This window comes from Apodemus sylvaticus, chromosome 10, assembly GCF_947179515.1.
Source record: "Apodemus sylvaticus chromosome 10, mApoSyl1.1, whole genome shotgun sequence".
Lineage (NCBI taxonomy): Eukaryota > Metazoa > Chordata > Mammalia > Rodentia > Muridae > Apodemus > Apodemus sylvaticus.
Window position 1 is genome coordinate 37,124,825 of NC_067481.1, and position 18,310 is coordinate 37,143,134.

General features: G+C 41.2%; 1 protein-coding gene across 2 annotated transcripts; it reads right to left on the bottom strand.

Annotated features, from left to right (window-relative positions):
- Nucleotides 1-2,432: 2,432 nt before the first annotated feature.
- Nucleotides 2,433-14,380, bottom strand: Rnft1 (ring finger protein, transmembrane 1). Of its 2 annotated transcripts, none has more exons than XM_052196270.1 (9): nt 14,195-14,380; nt 12,460-12,907; nt 12,236-12,312; nt 9,975-10,075; nt 8,736-8,889; nt 7,545-7,703; nt 5,975-6,040; nt 3,688-3,789; nt 2,433-3,192 (listed from the first exon to the last, which is right to left on the bottom strand). In XM_052196270.1, exons 2-9 carry the CDS (start codon nt 12,854-12,856, stop codon nt 3,058-3,060), a joined length of 1,191 nt encoding a protein of 396 aa, XP_052052230.1. In that variant the 5' UTR covers nt 12,857-12,907; nt 14,195-14,380; the 3' UTR covers nt 2,433-3,057. The 2 variants fall into 2 exon arrangements, with proteins under 2 accessions (XP_052052230.1, XP_052052231.1); XM_052196271.1 differs by lacking the exon at nt 14,195-14,380 and adding an exon at nt 13,783-14,183.
- Between the last annotated feature and the right edge of the window lie 3,930 nt (nt 14,381-18,310).

The window sequence follows — 18,310 nt, forward strand, 5'->3', positions numbered from 1 at the left end:
AAAATAGTGGAAATACTTTCTTGTATTAATAATTAACAATTTGCCTAAGTACACCTCATAGCTAGCTTTGATAATGTAATGTTCATGTGCAAAATTATTGTACAAAAAAATAGCAAGTATGTCAGATGGCTCCAAGCTGTGCCTTGCGGGAGACATGGGTTTGTTTGGTTTCTAGTACCCACATAATAGTGGTTCATCATAGCTATCATAAAACAAATCTGAAAAACAAAACATCACCCATCTTGCCGCATGTAGTGGTGCCTGCCTTTAGTTCCAGCCCTCAGGAGGCAGAGGCAGGCAGATCTCGTTTGCAGCTAGCCTGATCTACAAAGCAAGTTCCAGGACAGTGAGGGCTGCACAGAAACCCAATCTAAAAATAAAATAAAATAAAAAATAAAAGGCATCTCTAGCAAGGAGTTATAGTCTCAATCCCTGGTGGTTGGCCACATTCCCCCCACTCCTTTCTCTCTTTGGACATTTATTTTTATGTATATAGGTGTTTTGCCTGCATGTGTCAGCATCAAGTGTGCAGTGCTCAAAGAAGCCAATCTGAGGGCTTCAGATTTCCCTGGAACTAGAGTTAAGATGCTTGTTAGCTCCCATGGGATTTAACCCCAGGCCTCTGGAAGAACAGTGCTCTTAACTGCTAAGCCATTGCTCTATCCCCTAGCAGTATTTCTTAATGCTTCTACAGTAAGTGTTTAGAGAGTATGATCTGAATTCACAAAATTAATCCTATTCCTTTGAGGTGAAAGCAAAAAAGACAGAAGCAAGAGAAATGCTTCAGTTTATTATTGATAATGAGTACCACAACCTTATTACATTTTCTGGTTTTTGTTTTGAGAAAATATCTCTTTATGTAGCCCTAGGTGGTCTGGAACTTACTATGTAGACTAAGCTATCCTTGAACTCAAGAGATCTGTCTGCCTTTATTCCCCAAGGCCTGGGATCAAAGGTATACACCACCACATCTGGTGTCAATTTAAAATTTTTTTTTCAGTTTAAAATAGTTTGTTACATGTGTACATGCATCCCTATGTGCAGGGAACAACTTGCAGGAGTTGGCTCACTTCATGTTAGTTCTAGGGACCAAACTTAAGTCATCCTTTACTTAACAAGTGCCTTTACACACTGCACTAGCCCTGTCCCACTCCCCACTTCTCCACCCCTGCGAGACAGGGTTTCTCTCTCTAGCCCACCTGCCCTGTAACTCGCTCTGGAGACCCGGTGGGGATCTAACTCAGATCCACCTGCTTCTGCCTTTTAAGTGCTTGGATTAAAGTATTTACTACTACTTACTGCCCATTTTCTATTTTAAGTGATACCCTTCTGAAAAAACCCACTGCAGTCTTCTACAAACTCCCTTTGTTATTTAGTCATATTAAAAACAAACAAACAAAAATACTCAAGCTGCCTGAACAGCTATTAGGTAGTAAACCTTGGTAAGTGTTATAAGAGAGCTGAATGTAATAGTTTTGAATAGGAAGTCATTTCAGCTGACTTTCAATTGCTTTCTCTCATTCATCCCTTGTGTATCTAATACAACTAAAGCTTCACCACAAAGCCAGGAAGATAATGTACTTAGCAGTGATTCTCATTAGACAAGGTGTGTGTGCATATGTGTGTATAATAGACCATATTTGTGTGTACACACACAACATACACATATATAGAGTGAATACTCATTTGAAAGAAAAAGTAATTATGTGGCATGTATCTGGTTGAGCGTATTATGGTTTTTCTGTACCTCTGTCATAGGTAGGAGCTGTGCAATCATGATTTCACCTATGGCACTTGGTCACTATCCTTAATTAAACCATGTGCTGTCTTTAAAATTTAATTTTAGTCAGGTGGTGGCCTGAAATCCCAGCATTCAGCATAAACTCTGTCCTGGAAGAGCAGCACATGTCTTAATCTGCTGAGCCATCTCTAGAACCCCTACATCGCAAATTTACTTTTGTCTCAACTTCTCCTTCCCACTTTCATTTCCTTGTTACTGATGATAACTGGGTAGAAGCCTTAACTTAGCAGTAGCAGCCTTTAGACATGGTGAAGATTTCAGAATCTTTAGAGGAAACTTGAAGTTTCCTCTGAAACAAAGGAAAGATAAAGTGCTCCATTACCTTTTCTTCTTGCAGAAATCAGCGGGAGATGACTAGCACCAAATGTTCTGGCTTCCCCCGAGTAAAAGCTGCAGTTTTCCCCCTTTCTCTTCGATGTGGAATTCAGCCAGAACACAGTGCACATAAGCAGGCACTCCACCATGGCCTTGAGTTCAAGCTTTCATATCGCAACGGATGGTGATTGTACAACTTGTGAGCTACACCCCCAGCCCACATTCCAATCATTTAATTATTTCAAGCTATTACATGGTACTACACACAACACAAGACAGCTAACGGCAAGGGGCATTAACTGGTCCACCAGGTGAATGAATCTAAATCATTTATTCTCACTGATCACTAGTCATAGAGCACAGTACAGTATTAAAATATATCATCCTCAGTAAATCTTCACTTAAAAAATGTAATTGTTATAGGTAAAATATAGCATTTAGAACTTTCATTTAAAAATACAATTTTATGAAAAATTTAAGCATTTTTAGAATGGGAATTATAAAAGTCTGAAAAATTGTTTTAGATTATATATATATATATATATATATCTTAAAATACTATGCAAAATCTTTATTCTGAAAACCATGTCAGGAAACACTACCTGAACCCCTTTAAAATGTCTAGTTCTAGTTTCTAATTGCTGTTTTGGTATTATTGATGATAAACCACATTTCCAATTTAACACTGCAATTATCTGTCAAATAAGTGGATTAAGTATTGCATATTTATTAAGGTGAATATATAGTTTAAAAATGTAGGGCTCTTGCACTTAAACTTTTGAGAAACTGAACTATAAACATATGTCTCGTGATACCCTAAAACCATTTTTCTACTCCTGAAAAACCATTTTTCTACTGCTGGAGACTAATTATGATGCCTTTATCAATAGTTAGCAAACCAGATAAAATTCATGTCTCGAGGCCTTAATAGTTTGTACGACTTAGTACATCTGAAGATGAGATGATGTGGCTCCATCTTTCCATTTGTTTATATGTTCTGAAATCACAGTTCTGCACAGTGGACATGTTTTCTCTCTGTTAAACCATAAGGTAATACATTCTTCACAGAATATATGCTGTAAGGGAATGAAGAAGCAGATCTTACACAATGATGCTCTAGGTCACATTCTTTAAAGTTACAAAGGATTTCAGAAAACATCAGTCCTAGCAGTTTACAAACGTGAAAATGACTGTTTCAATGGCTGAGCCAGTATAAGTGCTCTAATCCTACTTAACTGTTTTCCCAGGTGCTGCCTAAGATCACTTACCTGCTTAATGGTGACTTATACATTAACAACTGCTACTGTTGAGCAAGACTAGTATCCAGTTAGAAATGGAGCCTATTTGCCAACTGCTTTGGTATCTAAGTAGTTGACCAAGTAATCCCCCCCCCACACACACACACTTTTCTTATGCTCCTCTGCACAAAAATCATCAGAACCTAAGGGATATAATTTGAACAGTTTACCATATCCCTTTCATCCTGGAATACAACTTCCCATTAAAACATAAATGTGATTTTAACAAATCTGAAAAAAAAATGCTATATATAATTTGTTTAGAAATCTTACTTGACAAAAGAGAAGAACTGGCTTCTGAAATTCAGCTTGACATATTGAACAAATACCATCCATATCTGAACACTGTCTCTTGCTGGCAGGCACTCCATAACTCTATAAAGACAAATTCTGTTGAAAGTAATCCCTGTGGAGAGTTTGGTTTTGAAATACATATCTGGTCTGGGATATGGCTCAGTGGTAGCACATGTTTGAGGCCCAAGGCTCAATCCCTAGCACTATTTCAATTTAAAAAAAATAAATAAATAAGGTTGTGTTCCATGCTGGAGACTGAATTAGTAGCCCAGACATTGGACATTCTAAGATGGGATTCATTTTAAAGTCCTAAGAATAATTTGAGCTCTAAGATCTTGACTTTTTTACTAAAGTCAACAGGGTTTAATCATTATCCATACACATCGGTTATGAACAAAGTTTTCTGTCAACATGAAGGGGGAAGGTGGGAAACACCACCCAAGGGCTTCATGGAAACAAAGCAAGACAGGTCCTAGTTAGGATGGGCTAACAAAGGCTACAGTGAAAGTCCTCTGAGTGAGTATTTACCCTTATGGTCACTTCCATTTTTGTTCATAAGGTTGACAAATGCATCTATATGTACTCAGTGCTTTTTTTTTTTTTTTTTTTTTTTGGTTTTGTTTTTTTGAGACAGGGTTTCTCAGTGTAGCCCTGGCTGTCCTGGAACTCATTCTGTAGAACAGGCTGGCCTCGAACTCAGAAATCCGCCTGCCTCTGACTCCTAAATGCTGGGATTAAAAGTGTGCGCCACCACCGCCTGGCTTACTCAGTGCTTATTTTAATATTTTGTTTTTCTTCTGTGTTAGGTATTGAACCTATGGCCTCTCACACATGCTAGGCAAGCACTCTCAAGTTACACCAACAGCCCACGGGGCATTGTCTTGAGGCTGTTTCAGCACTAATCTTACTAGATTCAGCCAAGTAAAATGCTTATAACCACAATTGAACTAACTTAAAGCTAAACTCTGAATTTTATTTCATTTTGTATTATTTTTGTTTTGTTTTGTTTTTTTCGAGACAGGGTTTCTCTGTGTAGTCCTGGCTGTCCTGGAACTCACTTTCTAGACCAGGCTGGCCTCGAACTCAGAAATCTGCCTGCCTCTGCCTCCCAAGCGCTGGGATTAAAGGCGTGCGCCACCACCGCCCCGGCTATTGTATTTTTTTAATGTTTTCTTTGTTTTAGCAGGGTTTCTTTGTGTAGCCCTGGCTCTCCTGGAACTCACTTTGTAGACCAGGCTGGCCTTAACTCACAGAGATACATCTGCCTCTGCCTCCCAAATGTATCGTTAATGATTTAAAAAAAAAAAAATAAGGTCCCTCATTCTTGCTCTCGCTCCCTCTCTCCTCAGTCTTCCCAGGTGCTCATGGCCAGCCTCTATTCCTCTCCTTTCCTCTTCCCTCCCCACCCCCATCTGTCTGTCTCTCCCTCCCACTTAACTCCCCTCCCATGCCCTAAAAAAAAAAAAAAATTCTATTCTATACTTAAAAAAAAGTCCCCCAGCTAGTTAGTTTGGATTATGCTATAAATAGTTTTTTGCTTTTTTTGTTTTGTTTTGTTTGCTAGACTTTCTTGTTGAAATGCTCAGGCTGACTCTTAACCTTTAAATCTGGGACCAAGGACTCTTTCATTCCCACCCCTACTTCCCTTAAAATCTAACAGCCTGTTATGAACAGATATTGCTGTTGGTAGAGTGCTTACCTAGAAAGAAAACTTAATTTTCAAATACAGAATTGAGTAAGAGGAAATTTCTTTTAGTACGAAAATTGCAAGGGATGATTTTTACTGAGTTGTCTTCAAACTAAAAGTGTCCTCATACTTAAAGTGTTTTCATAAAAGTGAAATAGGAAATGTTAATAAAAATATACAAAGCAAATATCAGTGGATTAAAAAGGAAAACAAAAGTCCATGACTAGGTTTTTAAAGTGTGTTTGTAAATCCTAAAAGATGTCCAATGGATTTGCTTTTGTGCTTCCTTTTACAGGATATCTAAGTGTCTACCACTGAGCCCCAGACCCACAATGACAGAGGGAATGCAAGGGCAAGGGACACTGCAGTCCAGAAGCACTGAAGCGACTGGTGGGCAGGGAAATTTAAGGACTGCTGGTGGAATTCAAACTTCTAAGTCATTACAGCCCCAAGTGCCAAAACATTAGAAAATCTCAAAGTAGAAGAGGAACAGTTTATGAATTTCTATTTGTAACACTACTAGAGAAAATAAGGGTGAAACAGGTAGAAGTATTCCCCTTAACTGATAAAAGTACTTACTGGTCGTGTAAAAAATACTCGTAAGACCTGTCTGAAAGTTCTCAAATGTCCAAAAAAGTCCAAAAGCTAAAAGATAAAGAGACAAGTGTATTAATTCAAAACCTCTATATGCTAAATCTAAAGACCAAAGGTAAAATTCAATTCCCACCTAACCTAATGTTCATTATATATCATACTAGTCTATTATGAATTTATTTCAAGCTTAATAAAGTAGCGCATAGATCTGAGCCACCTCTTAACCTACAGCTACAATATAATTACGACAAATAGACCTATGTCAAAGACATTGCAGCATAAGGACTAGAGGATAAGAGCACTGGCTGCTGTTCCATTCCATCCATCCCTAGCACCCAGATAGAGGCTTAACCAGCCATCTCTAACTATGCTCCCAGACAATGCCACCCCCTCTGGCCTTTGTGGACACTGCACTCATGATATACAAACATAAATACAGGGAGAACACTTATACACAAAGTTGCAATAAAGAGGGAGGGGCAGATTCAAATACCCTTGGCATTAGATTTCAAAGTATTGGGGGGTGGTGATGGCATACACCTTTGATCCTAGCACTCTGGCAGCAAAGGCAAGCAGATCTCTGAGTTGGATGCCAGCCTGGTCTACAGAGTGAGATCCAGGGCTACATAGAGAAACCATGTCTCAGAAAACAAGTTTCATTGGTCTATGTAACAAGTTCCAGCACAGCCAGAGCTACATCGATGCCCCAAAACACACACACACACACACACACACACACACACACACACACACACACACAGGCGTTCACTTGAGCGTTCTCTTTCTCTCAGAAAGTTTATAAAGTGCTAAATTGAAGGGACCAGGCATAAAGTAAAGAGGAGATACTCCTCTGAGAACTCTGTATTACAAATGGCACTGTGAGGTTAGTGTCTTTTCTACTTAATCTCTCTTAGATATCACATGTATGTTAATCTCTGCTACTCAACAAAAATGGAGCTTAGCTCGGTGGCAGGTACTTAGGAGGTCAAGGCACCCAGGGCAACACAACAACAATGGAGTCCCCCACTTCCCCAGACCATTAGGCTCCTTCTACTCTTGCTTGATCACTGTCTTTATTGAGGTGGTCTTTCTGGTTGCCAAAGCTGGCAAACTCATGATTTTCCTGCCTCTCTAGCCTGGATTACAGGTGTATGTCAGCATTACATATCTAAATAGGTAAGAGTTTGCCATTTCTTTCTTTCTTTTCTTTCTCTCTTTTTTTTCTTTCTTTCCTTCCTTCCTTCCTTCCTTCCTTCCTTCCTTCCTTCCTTCCTTTCTTTCTGGTTTTTTGGATTTGGTTTTTTTCAAGACAGGGTTTCTCTGTGTAGCCCTGGCTGTCCTGGAACTCACTCTGTAGACCAGGCTGTCCTCACACTCAGAAATCCGCCTGACTCTGCTTCCCAGAGTGCTGGGATTACAGGTGTGCGCCACTACTGCCTGGCTTGCCATTACTTTCAATTACTGATAAATGAAGATAAATTTTGAGGCAACTTAGTGGTAATATAAAACCAGGAATTAGTATAGCAGTCACTTTGCCAAAGTTAATGTTACTTACTTTTAGTATGAGGTAGAGTAAAGCCAGCAATATCCCAAGACTCCATGTAGTTACATTACCAAACTCCCCGTAGCTTATAAGGTACCGAAACCAAACTGGTATGGGAACAAAAATTCGGTAATACTGACACAATTCTTCTAAAAGCATGTACCAATATCCCTAAAAAAGGAAGGAAAAAGAAATAAGTTCAGGGCTGGTGAGATGGCTCAGTGGTTAAGAGCACTAACTGCTCTTCCAGAGGTCCTGAGTTCAAATCCCAGCAACCACATGGTGGCTCACAACCATCTGTAATGAGATCCGACGCCCTCTTCTGGTGTGTGTGTCTAAACAGCTACAGCGTACTTACATATAATAAATAAATCTTAAAAAAAAGAAAAAAAGAAATAAGTTCAGCTACCCAAGGTATTAAACACATATCACAGACTCTATTGGAAGGATAGCATCATAAGTATATAATGCACTAATCACAATAATTGAAATTATATCTCAGAATTATGATTAACACAAATTCAACTTGGCTATCACATGTCATCGTTATTACATGACTTAGCTTGGTGTTGGGCCAGGGAGATGACCCAGTTTTTAATGGGTAATGATCTTAGTTCACTTTCTAGAACCCATATAGTGGAGAGTTACACATAAAAAATAATTAATGTGAAAGAAATGTCTGAATTTATAAGCTGGGCATAGTGACTCACATTCATAGCCAGCGTTTGGGAGGCTATGGTAGGATTGCAAGGAGTTTCTGAATAGCTCAGGCCAGAGAGTGAAAACTTACCTCACTAAGCCACTGACTGACTGTTCATGTAGTCATTTATCAATTGGCAATGCCTTGGAGAAAAGCAGAAGTACAAATCTAGAATTCTCTGATAGATGTGAAGATTGAGTTTTCAATTATTTTGAAGGAAATATAGTTCTGATTTTAGCCAATTAATATTTTCAGTTGAAGTACTTGAGCAAGTGGTTGTCAGGCAGAAGTAATAAAAATTAGGCTATTTAGGTGTGCGAGAGTACTTCTTGCACTTCCAGAAGACCTAAGCTAGGTTCCCAACAGCCACATGGCAGCTTACAAACTTCAGGCCCAGGGGATCTGATGCCCTCTTCTGGCCTCTAAACTGAGACATATAAATGAAGACCAGCTAGCATTCAGGGGTTTTGCTAACATCATTCCAATAAGCATTAGTTTCTTACCTTTGATTTAAAAGGCATGAAGAAAGAAGGCACCAGTAAAATCAGGCATTTTAAACCCATGAAAAAGAATTTCAGAATGAAGTCTGTAATTCCAACAATCCAAAGAACTTCCCAGAAGCTCAACTGTTCAAGTGTAGGGTTTAAGAAAACTAAGCTACCAAGAGAAAAACATAAACATCTATTAAGGCAACATACAAATGTAAAGGTTTTAAGTTTGCTGCAGTATTTTATGTATTTCATGAGATAGTTCAGAGCTCTAGCACTGAACTATACCCCTAGCCTGTTTTTTCCAGGCATCTAGCAATACACTCCTACAGTAAGTAGCTCTACTAAAGTCAGAGACGTTACCTCCTTTTACGTCCAGGCTGGGCCTTCTCCACCTAAACTTCTTATTCTGGTTGGCTTTGTACAGTATCGTTGAGACTCTTTTGTTTCATGTGTTCTTTTACCTAGGCTGACCTCACTGGGTTTACAGGCTATGCCCAGCCAGTATTGTAACTTTTAAGTATCATATATATTCAGTCTTGTAATTTTAAAGTATCAAGCATATATATTCTGATAACGCCAAATTTAAAATGCTGTGTCTGTGTGGTGACGGGCAGTATGTGTGCATCTGAGTGCAGATGCCTGTGGAGTCAGATAGGGCATCAGACCCCGGACCTAGAGTCTCCTCTGGAAAATAGCAGGTGCTCTTGACCATGGCCCTGTCTTCCCAGGCCACAGGTCATTCCTGTCTCATACCCACTCTACTTCTCGTTACAGCTCAGACTTGTTACTATTAATGCTGCCGAACCCAGGCCTTCTAATTATCTCATTAAAGTTAAAAAGTCAGAATATCTGACATGGAAATGCATGTTAACATGTGTTTTGGTAATAACTACCTAGTGGTACTAAATAAACACTGATTAAAAATGGTGAGTGCACATTACCTGTATTTCCAGCACTCAAGAAGCTAAGGCAGGAGGAATGCATGTTGATACCCTGGACTACACAGATCCTATCTCAAAAACAAAGAGCAAAAAACCTGATTCAACAGAAATCTACTTATCAAAAAGTACTTATTGAGCACATCCTACATGCCATGGTATTGGGGATACAAATCTGTAAGTCACACCTGTCAATCTTGAAAGGAGACAATTAAAAATTGAACTCTAATAAGCATTACATGCAATTAGGATATATGCAAAGTGCTGTAGAATAAATGATAAACAACAGACGTATACTAGGATCTCTGATCACCTGTAATGAAGTGACTGAGAATGAAAGGTGTAATATAAGAGGATGGAAGAACCTGCCAGGAACACCAGTAACCAAGCACAGTGAAGCTTTGACGACCGTTCCTGAAAAAGACACAATTCTGTAATTTACTATGTAGTGTTAGGCCAGAATTTTAAGTAATAATAAACAGCATCTTTATTTGATGATCAATGTATTAATTTAGCAGGTAGTCTGTATCTTATTAAGAATAAAAAACATTTTAAGTTGTTCATTACCACAACCACTGTTTTTATTAATACTTAATTAACAAAACTCTGAGCAGAATTTTCAAATGCAAACTAAGCATGGCAGCGCACACTTTTAATCCCAGCACAGGGGAGGCAGAGCCAGGCTTCTGTGAGTTTGAGGCCAGCCTGGTCTACACAGAGTTCCAAGACAGCCAGGACTGTGTAGAGACCCTGTTTCAAACCATCACCCCCATAAAAAATTAAAACGTACAAGACCTAGGAGCCCAAGAGACCAGTTTCCTCGCTGACATAAAGGACCTGCCCAAAGCAATCTTTACCTCTGAGACTCTTTTATTTTTTTCTCTTCTACAAAACAGAAATTTTAAAAATTCATGTAAGTAAATCAGTTCATAAATATGCAGTAATTTTGATCTTTAAAATTCAAGTTTAATTAAAGGTCTTATAGTTGAGCAGCCTAATCCATAACCTGAACACTGTTTGAGCGCTAACATGATTCCGGACAGTGGAAACCTACAAGTGACTTCACTGCCAGGTTAAAGCTCCAGCACACTAAGAATACTATGTAAGAGTGCCGCTGGGCCCTGTGTGTAAGGCAAGCAGAGGACGACTTAGACACCTCATTATCTATGGGCAAAATTTCCAATGTTAAAGAAGTCCATCTGGTACTAATATTTTTGTTGTTTTCTAAAGAGAGGGTCTCACTCTGTAGCACAAGGTGGCTTGGTACTCACTATAAGAGTCCAAACTGGCTGTGAATTCATGGCAATCTTTCTGCTTCAGCAGCCCTGGTGCTGGATTATAAGACATACCACTGTGCCCAGCATTAACCTGTGCTAGTTTTGAACTATGCACTAAAAGTTTTGTTAATATGCTATACTATAAATTCCCAGATATGACTCCTCTTACGGGGAAATTTCATAGATTCTTGGAACTTTTTCTAATGATTCAGATGATTAAAACTTTTCACACTACTAGAAAAACTTCTTGAGGTTATTCTTTTTAAATAAGAGACATATGCCATTCATGATAGGGCATGCCTTTAATCCTAGCACTCAGAAGGCAGGCACATCTTTGAGGCCAGCCTGGTCTATACAGTGAGTTTCAAGCCAACCAGAAAGTCATAGTGAAATCCTGTATCAGCTGGGCGGTGGTGGCACGCGCCTGTAATCCCAGCACTCTGGGAGGCAGAGGCAGGCGGATTTCTGAGTTCGAGGCCAGCCTGGTCTACAGAGTGAGTTCCAGGACAGCCAGGGCTATACAGAGAAACCCTGTCTCGAAAAACCCAAATCCGCAAAAAAAACAAAACAAAACAAAACAAAACAAAAAGCAAGAAAAAAAAAAAAGAAATCCTGTATCAAACACACACTTAAAATACCAATGTCCATTTATTCAATGTTTACTTTTATTTATTGCCAATCTCATGGTGCATCAACTAACTTTTTAAAATATTATACTACTCTGTATCATTAACTCAAAGTACGAAGGTCCTTGCCAAACTAGATCACACAGTATGGTCTAAGACTCTTAATCCTCTTGTCTAGGCTTTTCTTTTTTTTAGGAACCAAACAACTAAGTAAGGTGAGGTAACTAAGCACTGGGACAGGGAACTTATTCTAAATCATTTAGAAAATAAGGCAGGTGGATTTCTGAGTTCTAGGCCAGCCTGGTCTACAGAGTTAGGTCCAGTTCAGGACAGCCAGGGCTACATAGAGAAACCCTGTGTTCGGTGGGGGTGGGGGAGGCCGGACAGTGGTGGCATAAGCCTTTAATCCCAGCACTTGGGAGGCAGAGGCAGGCAGATTTCTGAGTTCGAGGCCAACCTGGTCTACAAAGTGAGTTCAGGACAGCCAGGGCTACACAGAGAAACCCTGTCTCGAAAAAAACAAAAAGAAAAAAAAAAACAAGCATGCGGTGGACATCATAACATATCCTGTTGTTTCCTAGTCCTCTGGAAAGTAACTTCTGCTTCTCTCAGAGTTACCTCTAATTCTGTAAAGAGAAACAGTTAATAATTTAGTTGCTTGTTATACTTACTCTTAGAAAAACCTGATTTACAATGCTTTTGTTTGCATACATAAAAGTTGTTAGCAGCCCAATTCCAAGAGAAATTCCTGTTAGAAAATAAGTTCTAGTTAATTGAAAGAAAAGAAAAAATTCAACAAGATTATATATGCTAATACTTTTTAAAAGCTAGCAACCAAAATGTGTTAAAATTATCAATAAAAAGGGAATCTGAATTCAGCAGTTTTATTTCCTACCTGTTATATGCTGCATAACAAGTTTAATACCCAAAATCAAAATATAAGGAAGACTCTTTTGCAACCACTTGAAGAGATAGCGGAATTCTGAGAAGGAGCCACTTCCATGTTCCCCAGACTCTGTGGCAAAGTCATCAGGTGGCCTTGCTTCACTGTGGGAGTAACTCCGGAAACGACTATGCACACATCCATGGGCACAGGTACAGACGCCTGACCTTGTATTTCTAGAGCTTGGATTTTCAGAATATTCTTTTGATCCGGAGTTTATCTGGATATGTACATCTCCAGGGTGAAGGGAACCTTCTGTAGCTCTTGAATGAACACATGGGGAGGCTGCAGCATCTTCATCGTGTGCAGTGCCAGGAGGATCATGCAGTTGGTTACAGCTGGCTTGCATGGCCCTTGAGTATTTTCTCTCTAAAATGTCTTTGCTTCAGGACTCTTTCTCCTTAAAAGTAAAATAAAGAGCAGAAAGCATTCTAAGTTAATCACAAGCAGTGCATCGGTTCATTAGGTGTCCTTTGTTCACTAAAGGGGCAGTTGACAGTCACAGACAATTTTCAGGTCCTCTAACACTCCTTCAATCTTTGCTAAGGCCAAAGCTCGGCTGCCCTGCCCTACCCCACCCAAAGTCCAATGAGTTTTGAACCTTGGGGGCTATTTAAAATACAAAGCATATTTGGTGAACATTTGCTTTTGAACTGCAGATGTCTTGATTTCTCGAATGACAAAAGACATCAGCTGACAGTCATAGAAGGGGGTGCCCAGCAGATACCACTATGAATAGCAGGACTCATCCTGAATAAGTGGGCACATGCATTCTGAGGCTGAGTCCACATTAATAAGTTTGCTAAGGGTGGGTGAGATAGATGTCTGGGTGAGCAAGTCAAGACCATTAATTTGAGTTAAATCACCTAAACCCATATGGTGGAAGGAATGAACTGACTCCCACAAGTCCTCTGACACACACACTAAATAAATACAATAGATTTTTTTGGTACAGATTCATTAATGTTTAGAAGGAAAAATCAGTACCTTAATTAAGCATCAACAAAGATAATAAACACCTCATTTTATGCTTCCACAAAGCTAATAAGGCTTTCGGTAATTAATGGTGCTACAGAGAATATTTCTTCTCCTCCCAAAAGATTGTTAGTCAACTACCTTTGAAAGGGGGCCGTTGGGGGTAAGTCATCATGTAATTGCTAAGTGATGCTTTAGTCTAAATAAGGAGTTAGCCTCCCAAATAAAAATGCCATCATCGGTATTGTGGCTTGGCTGGGGGTGTCAGAAGAGAGGCTGTGGGCAGAGCAAGATCCCTACGTGATCCAGTGTGGATCTCAGACCAGGGTGCCAGAGTCGCGCTGTCGCCCGACGAAATGCAGAGCCCGCCGCCGGGCCTCTCCCGTTTCCCCCGCGATGGAGCTAGCTGCGGCGGAGGCTGGCTGAAACCGTGCAGTTACTGTGTGACGTTTCGAAGAGGCTCGGAAGCCACGGCGGCTCTATCGCCTCACTCTCTGAAGAGCGACTTGGGACAGGACAGTTTGTGTCTCTGCTATTAAAAAAGAAACACAAAACCTGCCCTCCTTCATACACAAACAAGAAAAGGGAAAAGGGAGAAAAAAGTAAACGCCAACTCTTCCGGAATCCGCGAGGACAGAGTTCTCCACCCACGTCCGAGCTTCGGCTCTTCTCCCCGGAAACCCTCCGCCTCACCCCCTTTCCCAGGCCTGACCTCTCATGACCAGGAGCGGGCGGCCTCGGCAGCCACAATACCACCAACAGCCCGACACGCGGCCGCAAACCCCTCTCGCCAAGCCTCGGACACCACCAGCACCAGCAGCGCCCGGCCTGGCCCCGCGGCAGCGCGCGCGCTCCCTAGACGTCGTCACGCGCGGGCCGCCTTCGCCGGGCCACGCCCTCGCCTAGTGGAGGAGGGCACCTCCAGGCCCCGCCCCACGCTCATCCCGGCCCCGCCCTCCCCCGGCCAAGAAGGGAACCTTTAGGCCCCGCCCCGAGTACCTAGCCCCGCCTTCACCCAGAGAAGTAGGAGGTGCCTCTAGGCCCCGCCCTGGACATTGTAGACCCGCCCTGTGGTCCGGTTGCTGATTTTTTCCTAGTGTCGTAGAGGCGGATGTGTGTGCTAATTAAGACTGCGTGACTGTCACGTCTTGCGTGCTTTAGTGATCAGTCACATGCTTCGGAGTCCTCCAGTACTTGAGGTTAAGAATGGGTAGGTCCAGGAACCTGCTTGGCAGCGGGCTGTGTACCGGGAGCCGCGATCCGGACGAGAACTTTGGGGCTTCCGGCTGCGCATCGCTCTACGCCAGACCTACTGGTCTGCCTGGGCCGAGAGGTTGTGTGACCTGGATTCGGGTTCCAAGCCTGAAGTTGAAAAGTTCGCCCTAATTCCTGCCAGAACCACGTGCCAGAACTGGATATCAGAAGTGCTGGGAAGTATGTGAGGCCGTAGAAGTAGATTTAGAAAACCCTGGGTTGGCAAACAGGAAACTCGACTTCTAAAATAAAGGCTACTAAGGGGAAAAAAGATATAACAAAGGGGGAAAAAACAGCTCTGGAGAATCTAGGACATCAAATGAATAACAGGGTTCCTATGATTCTTGAAATTAAGTATTTCATCGGAGGCTGAAGTGGGCAAAGGTGCACACACTTGGCTTTTTTTTTTTTTTTTTTTTTTTTTTTTTTTTTTGAGTCAGGGTTTCTCTGTATAGCCCTGGCTGTCCTGGAACTCACTCTGTAGACCAGGCTGGCCTCGAACTCAGAAATCCACCTCTGCCTCCCAGAGTGCTGGGATTACCGGCATGCACCACCACTGCCCAGCTCACACTTGGCTTTTTTTTTTTTAAGTATTTATTTATTATTATATATAAGTACACTGTAGCTGTCTTCAGACACACAAGAAGAGAGTGTCAGATCTTATTATGGATGGTTGTGAGCCACCATGTGGTTTGCTGGAATTTGAACTCAGGACCTTTGGAAGAGCAGTCAGTGCCCTTAACCACTGAGCCATCTCTCCAGCCCCCACACTTGGCTTTTTATACACACTTCTGAGTTAAGTGTCCACTAATTGGTTAATATTTTTTGTCTTTCTACCTGACTTAAACCTTTCAAATACTTGTCAAAGTCCCTGATATGATTCCTTAGCCCTGAAATTTTGTCTTTTTTTCCATAGGAGTGTAACTGAATCTACTGTTTTTAGCCTCAGCCATTCATCTTGAGACTGTACTTAAATTTCTCTCAGGTCAAAAAGCACTTTAAAAAAAAATCTCAAATCTCTTTTGGATCTGCTTCTCATTGTGATCAGCACAGTAGCTCTCTCTCTCTCTCTCTCTCTGTTTTAAGACTTGGTCTTATGTAGCCCAGGCTGGCCTAGAACTTCTTTGTAATGGAGGCCTAGAACGTCTTTGTAAAAGAACTCTTGATCCTACCCTCCTTTTCTTCAGTGCTGGGATTGTAGGCATGTGCTCTCATGTCTGGCTCTTTTCATGTTTGAATAGAAGGCTCTAAGCTTCAAGCTTTTTCAAATTACATCCCTGGTTTATGTAAGATTGAGGACCATGCTCCAGACTATAAGTGAATCTTCTGAGACATTTGCATATATCCTCCCAGTACATGAGTGTTTTATTATTAATTTTTAAATGTTATTGTGCCTGTGCATGATGATGACAGGTAGTGCTTGAACTGGTCTGACAGTCAGAGGACACTTGTGGGTAATTTCTCTCCTACTTCTACGTGGGTTCCAGGGGCCAACTGAGATTGCCAGTTTTGTGCGAAGCAGAGATCTTACATGAATGGTTTTACTTTAAAATGAATGCATTATTGGCATTAGTGGCTCGATTGTAATCCCAGAATTGTGGAGCCTACGGCAAGAAGATTGCAGAGATTCCAGGCCAGTCTGTGATACAGAATGAGACTCTTAATCTCAAAAAATAACATAAATGCAACTTTAGGAAACAGGAAAATCATGAAATTTCACATAATCAAGCCCCAACTACAGCACAAGAACAGTTCGTTTTAGTTCGTTTGTAAATTTAATATACCCAAATGTCCAAATTCCCATTTTATTTATTTTATTTATTTACTTAGATTCATTTAGTTAGTAAGTATGCGTTGGTCTTCCTGCATATATGCCTGCACACCAGAAGAAGGCACCAGTGATCTCATTATAGATGGTTGTGAGCCACCACATGGTTGCTGGGAATTGAACTCAGGACCTCCAGAAGAGCAGGTAGTATCGATAACCACTGAGCCATCTCTCCAGCACCAAATTCCCTTTTTAACAATATAACACATTGAAGGCATATCAGTACATACGGGAAATTTATTAGTAATTTTATTCAAATATCTTGACTAAAGAGTCACAGATTTGAAGGAGAGCATTTAAGACAAGCTTTTCTGGGATAAGATTTTTTTTCACTCGAATCTGGAATATTAGAAAGGGCATTTTCATTTTAATTAATTAGTTAAGAAAGCAAGACTAGTGCCAAGCAAGATGAGCCTGCTGGTGCAGTAGCGACACAGAGGTTACGAGGATAACCAATCACTTCAGAGTCAGATTTGAGGACTGTTCCACTGGAGGGAATTCAGACCTGGTCCTGTCAACCTGGTCAAACCCTATGGCTCAGGAGGTCACAGGGCCTAAGGAGAAACCTACTGCTGTTCTTTCTGTTAAGGGACATTTGTAACTGCCTTATGAATATGCTCATATCCATAGATTAGCACTGCCCTGGGTTTGGACCAGAGGCACTTCTCTCTGCAGCAGTCAGCAGTCAACGCTGAGAGTGTTGAGTGTTCCTTGGTAAGGCCATCTGCTTCCATCCCCCCTCCCTGCCAGGCTAAGGAAACATCTGGGAAGGAGGGTGGAGGGAGATAGGAACTGGAGGGTAGGGAGGGGGGCTGTGAGATTCTGTTTCAGGGACAAGGCATGGTTATTGAACCCATGAATTTACCAAAGCTCTGATCAATATCAAATTAATAGGATTAGTTAGCATTCTAGTAGGCATCACTAATTGGACTCAGAGGGTTACTGACAAAAACACAAAGGAGAGGACATGAGGAGAGAAGGGAGACATGCTGGCGGTGCCTGGGTAGGGGAAGAAGGAGGGGGCCTCGGGGAGGCATGGGTACATTGAACAAGACACACTGTTTACATGGATGAAATTGTCAACTAATAAAAGATAATCTGCCAAAAGCAACAACAACAAAATCAGTACATTCAAGTCAATAATCCTGGCACTGGGAGGTAGAGGCAGGAGAATCTGGAGTTCAAGGCCAGCCTAGCCTGCTTGAAAGCCCTGGCTTCAACCACCCACCCACCCACCCACCCAACCAACAAGCCAACCAACCAACCAACAAGCCAACCAACCAACCAAACAACCAACAAACCAACAAGAAAACAAGCAGAAAAGCATTTACTATTTACTGACAAGAATTGTCCTAGGTACTAAAGAGAGAATGAAAACAACACACTGCAAATTCCACAGAGAAGTCCGTGGTAGGATAGGCCTCACAACAACGAATTACAGTAGACTGGAACAGACGCTGTAAGTGAGGGTTGTTTGCATTGCTGTGGAAGAGGTAGGAGCCTTTAACTTTGTCAAGCAGGAAACACTTCATTACGGCTGTGCTGTTTGAGATGACGGCTGAAGAACCGGATCTGCATACAGAAGATCAGCATGTGGAAGAGCATGCTACTGAAATACCATGGCCCTTTAAGGACTTAGCTTTTTGTTTTTGGAACAGCAGTAAGCATAGCAGAGAAGGGGAAGAGAAGTCACAGAGTACAGAAGCAGGAATACAAAACAGCCAGGATCCTCACTTAGCAGTATGG

What these genes read in the sequence shown, in the direction of transcription:
- Rnft1 (XM_052196270.1), bottom strand. Translation starts at nt 12,856, where the DNA reads ATGCAAGCCAGCTGTAACCAACTGCATGATCCTCCTGGCACTGCACAC. An exon ending in TAAATCAGGTTTTTCTAAGA is followed by an intron (nt 10,076 to 12,235) that starts GTAAGTATAACA and finishes TGTCTTTTTCAG; the next exon opens with GAACGGTCGTCAAAGCTTCA. An exon ending in CAGTTCTTCTCTTTTGTCAA is followed by an intron (nt 3,193 to 3,687) that starts GTAAGATTTCTA and finishes ATTCCCTTACAG; the next exon opens with CATATATTCTGTGAAGAATG.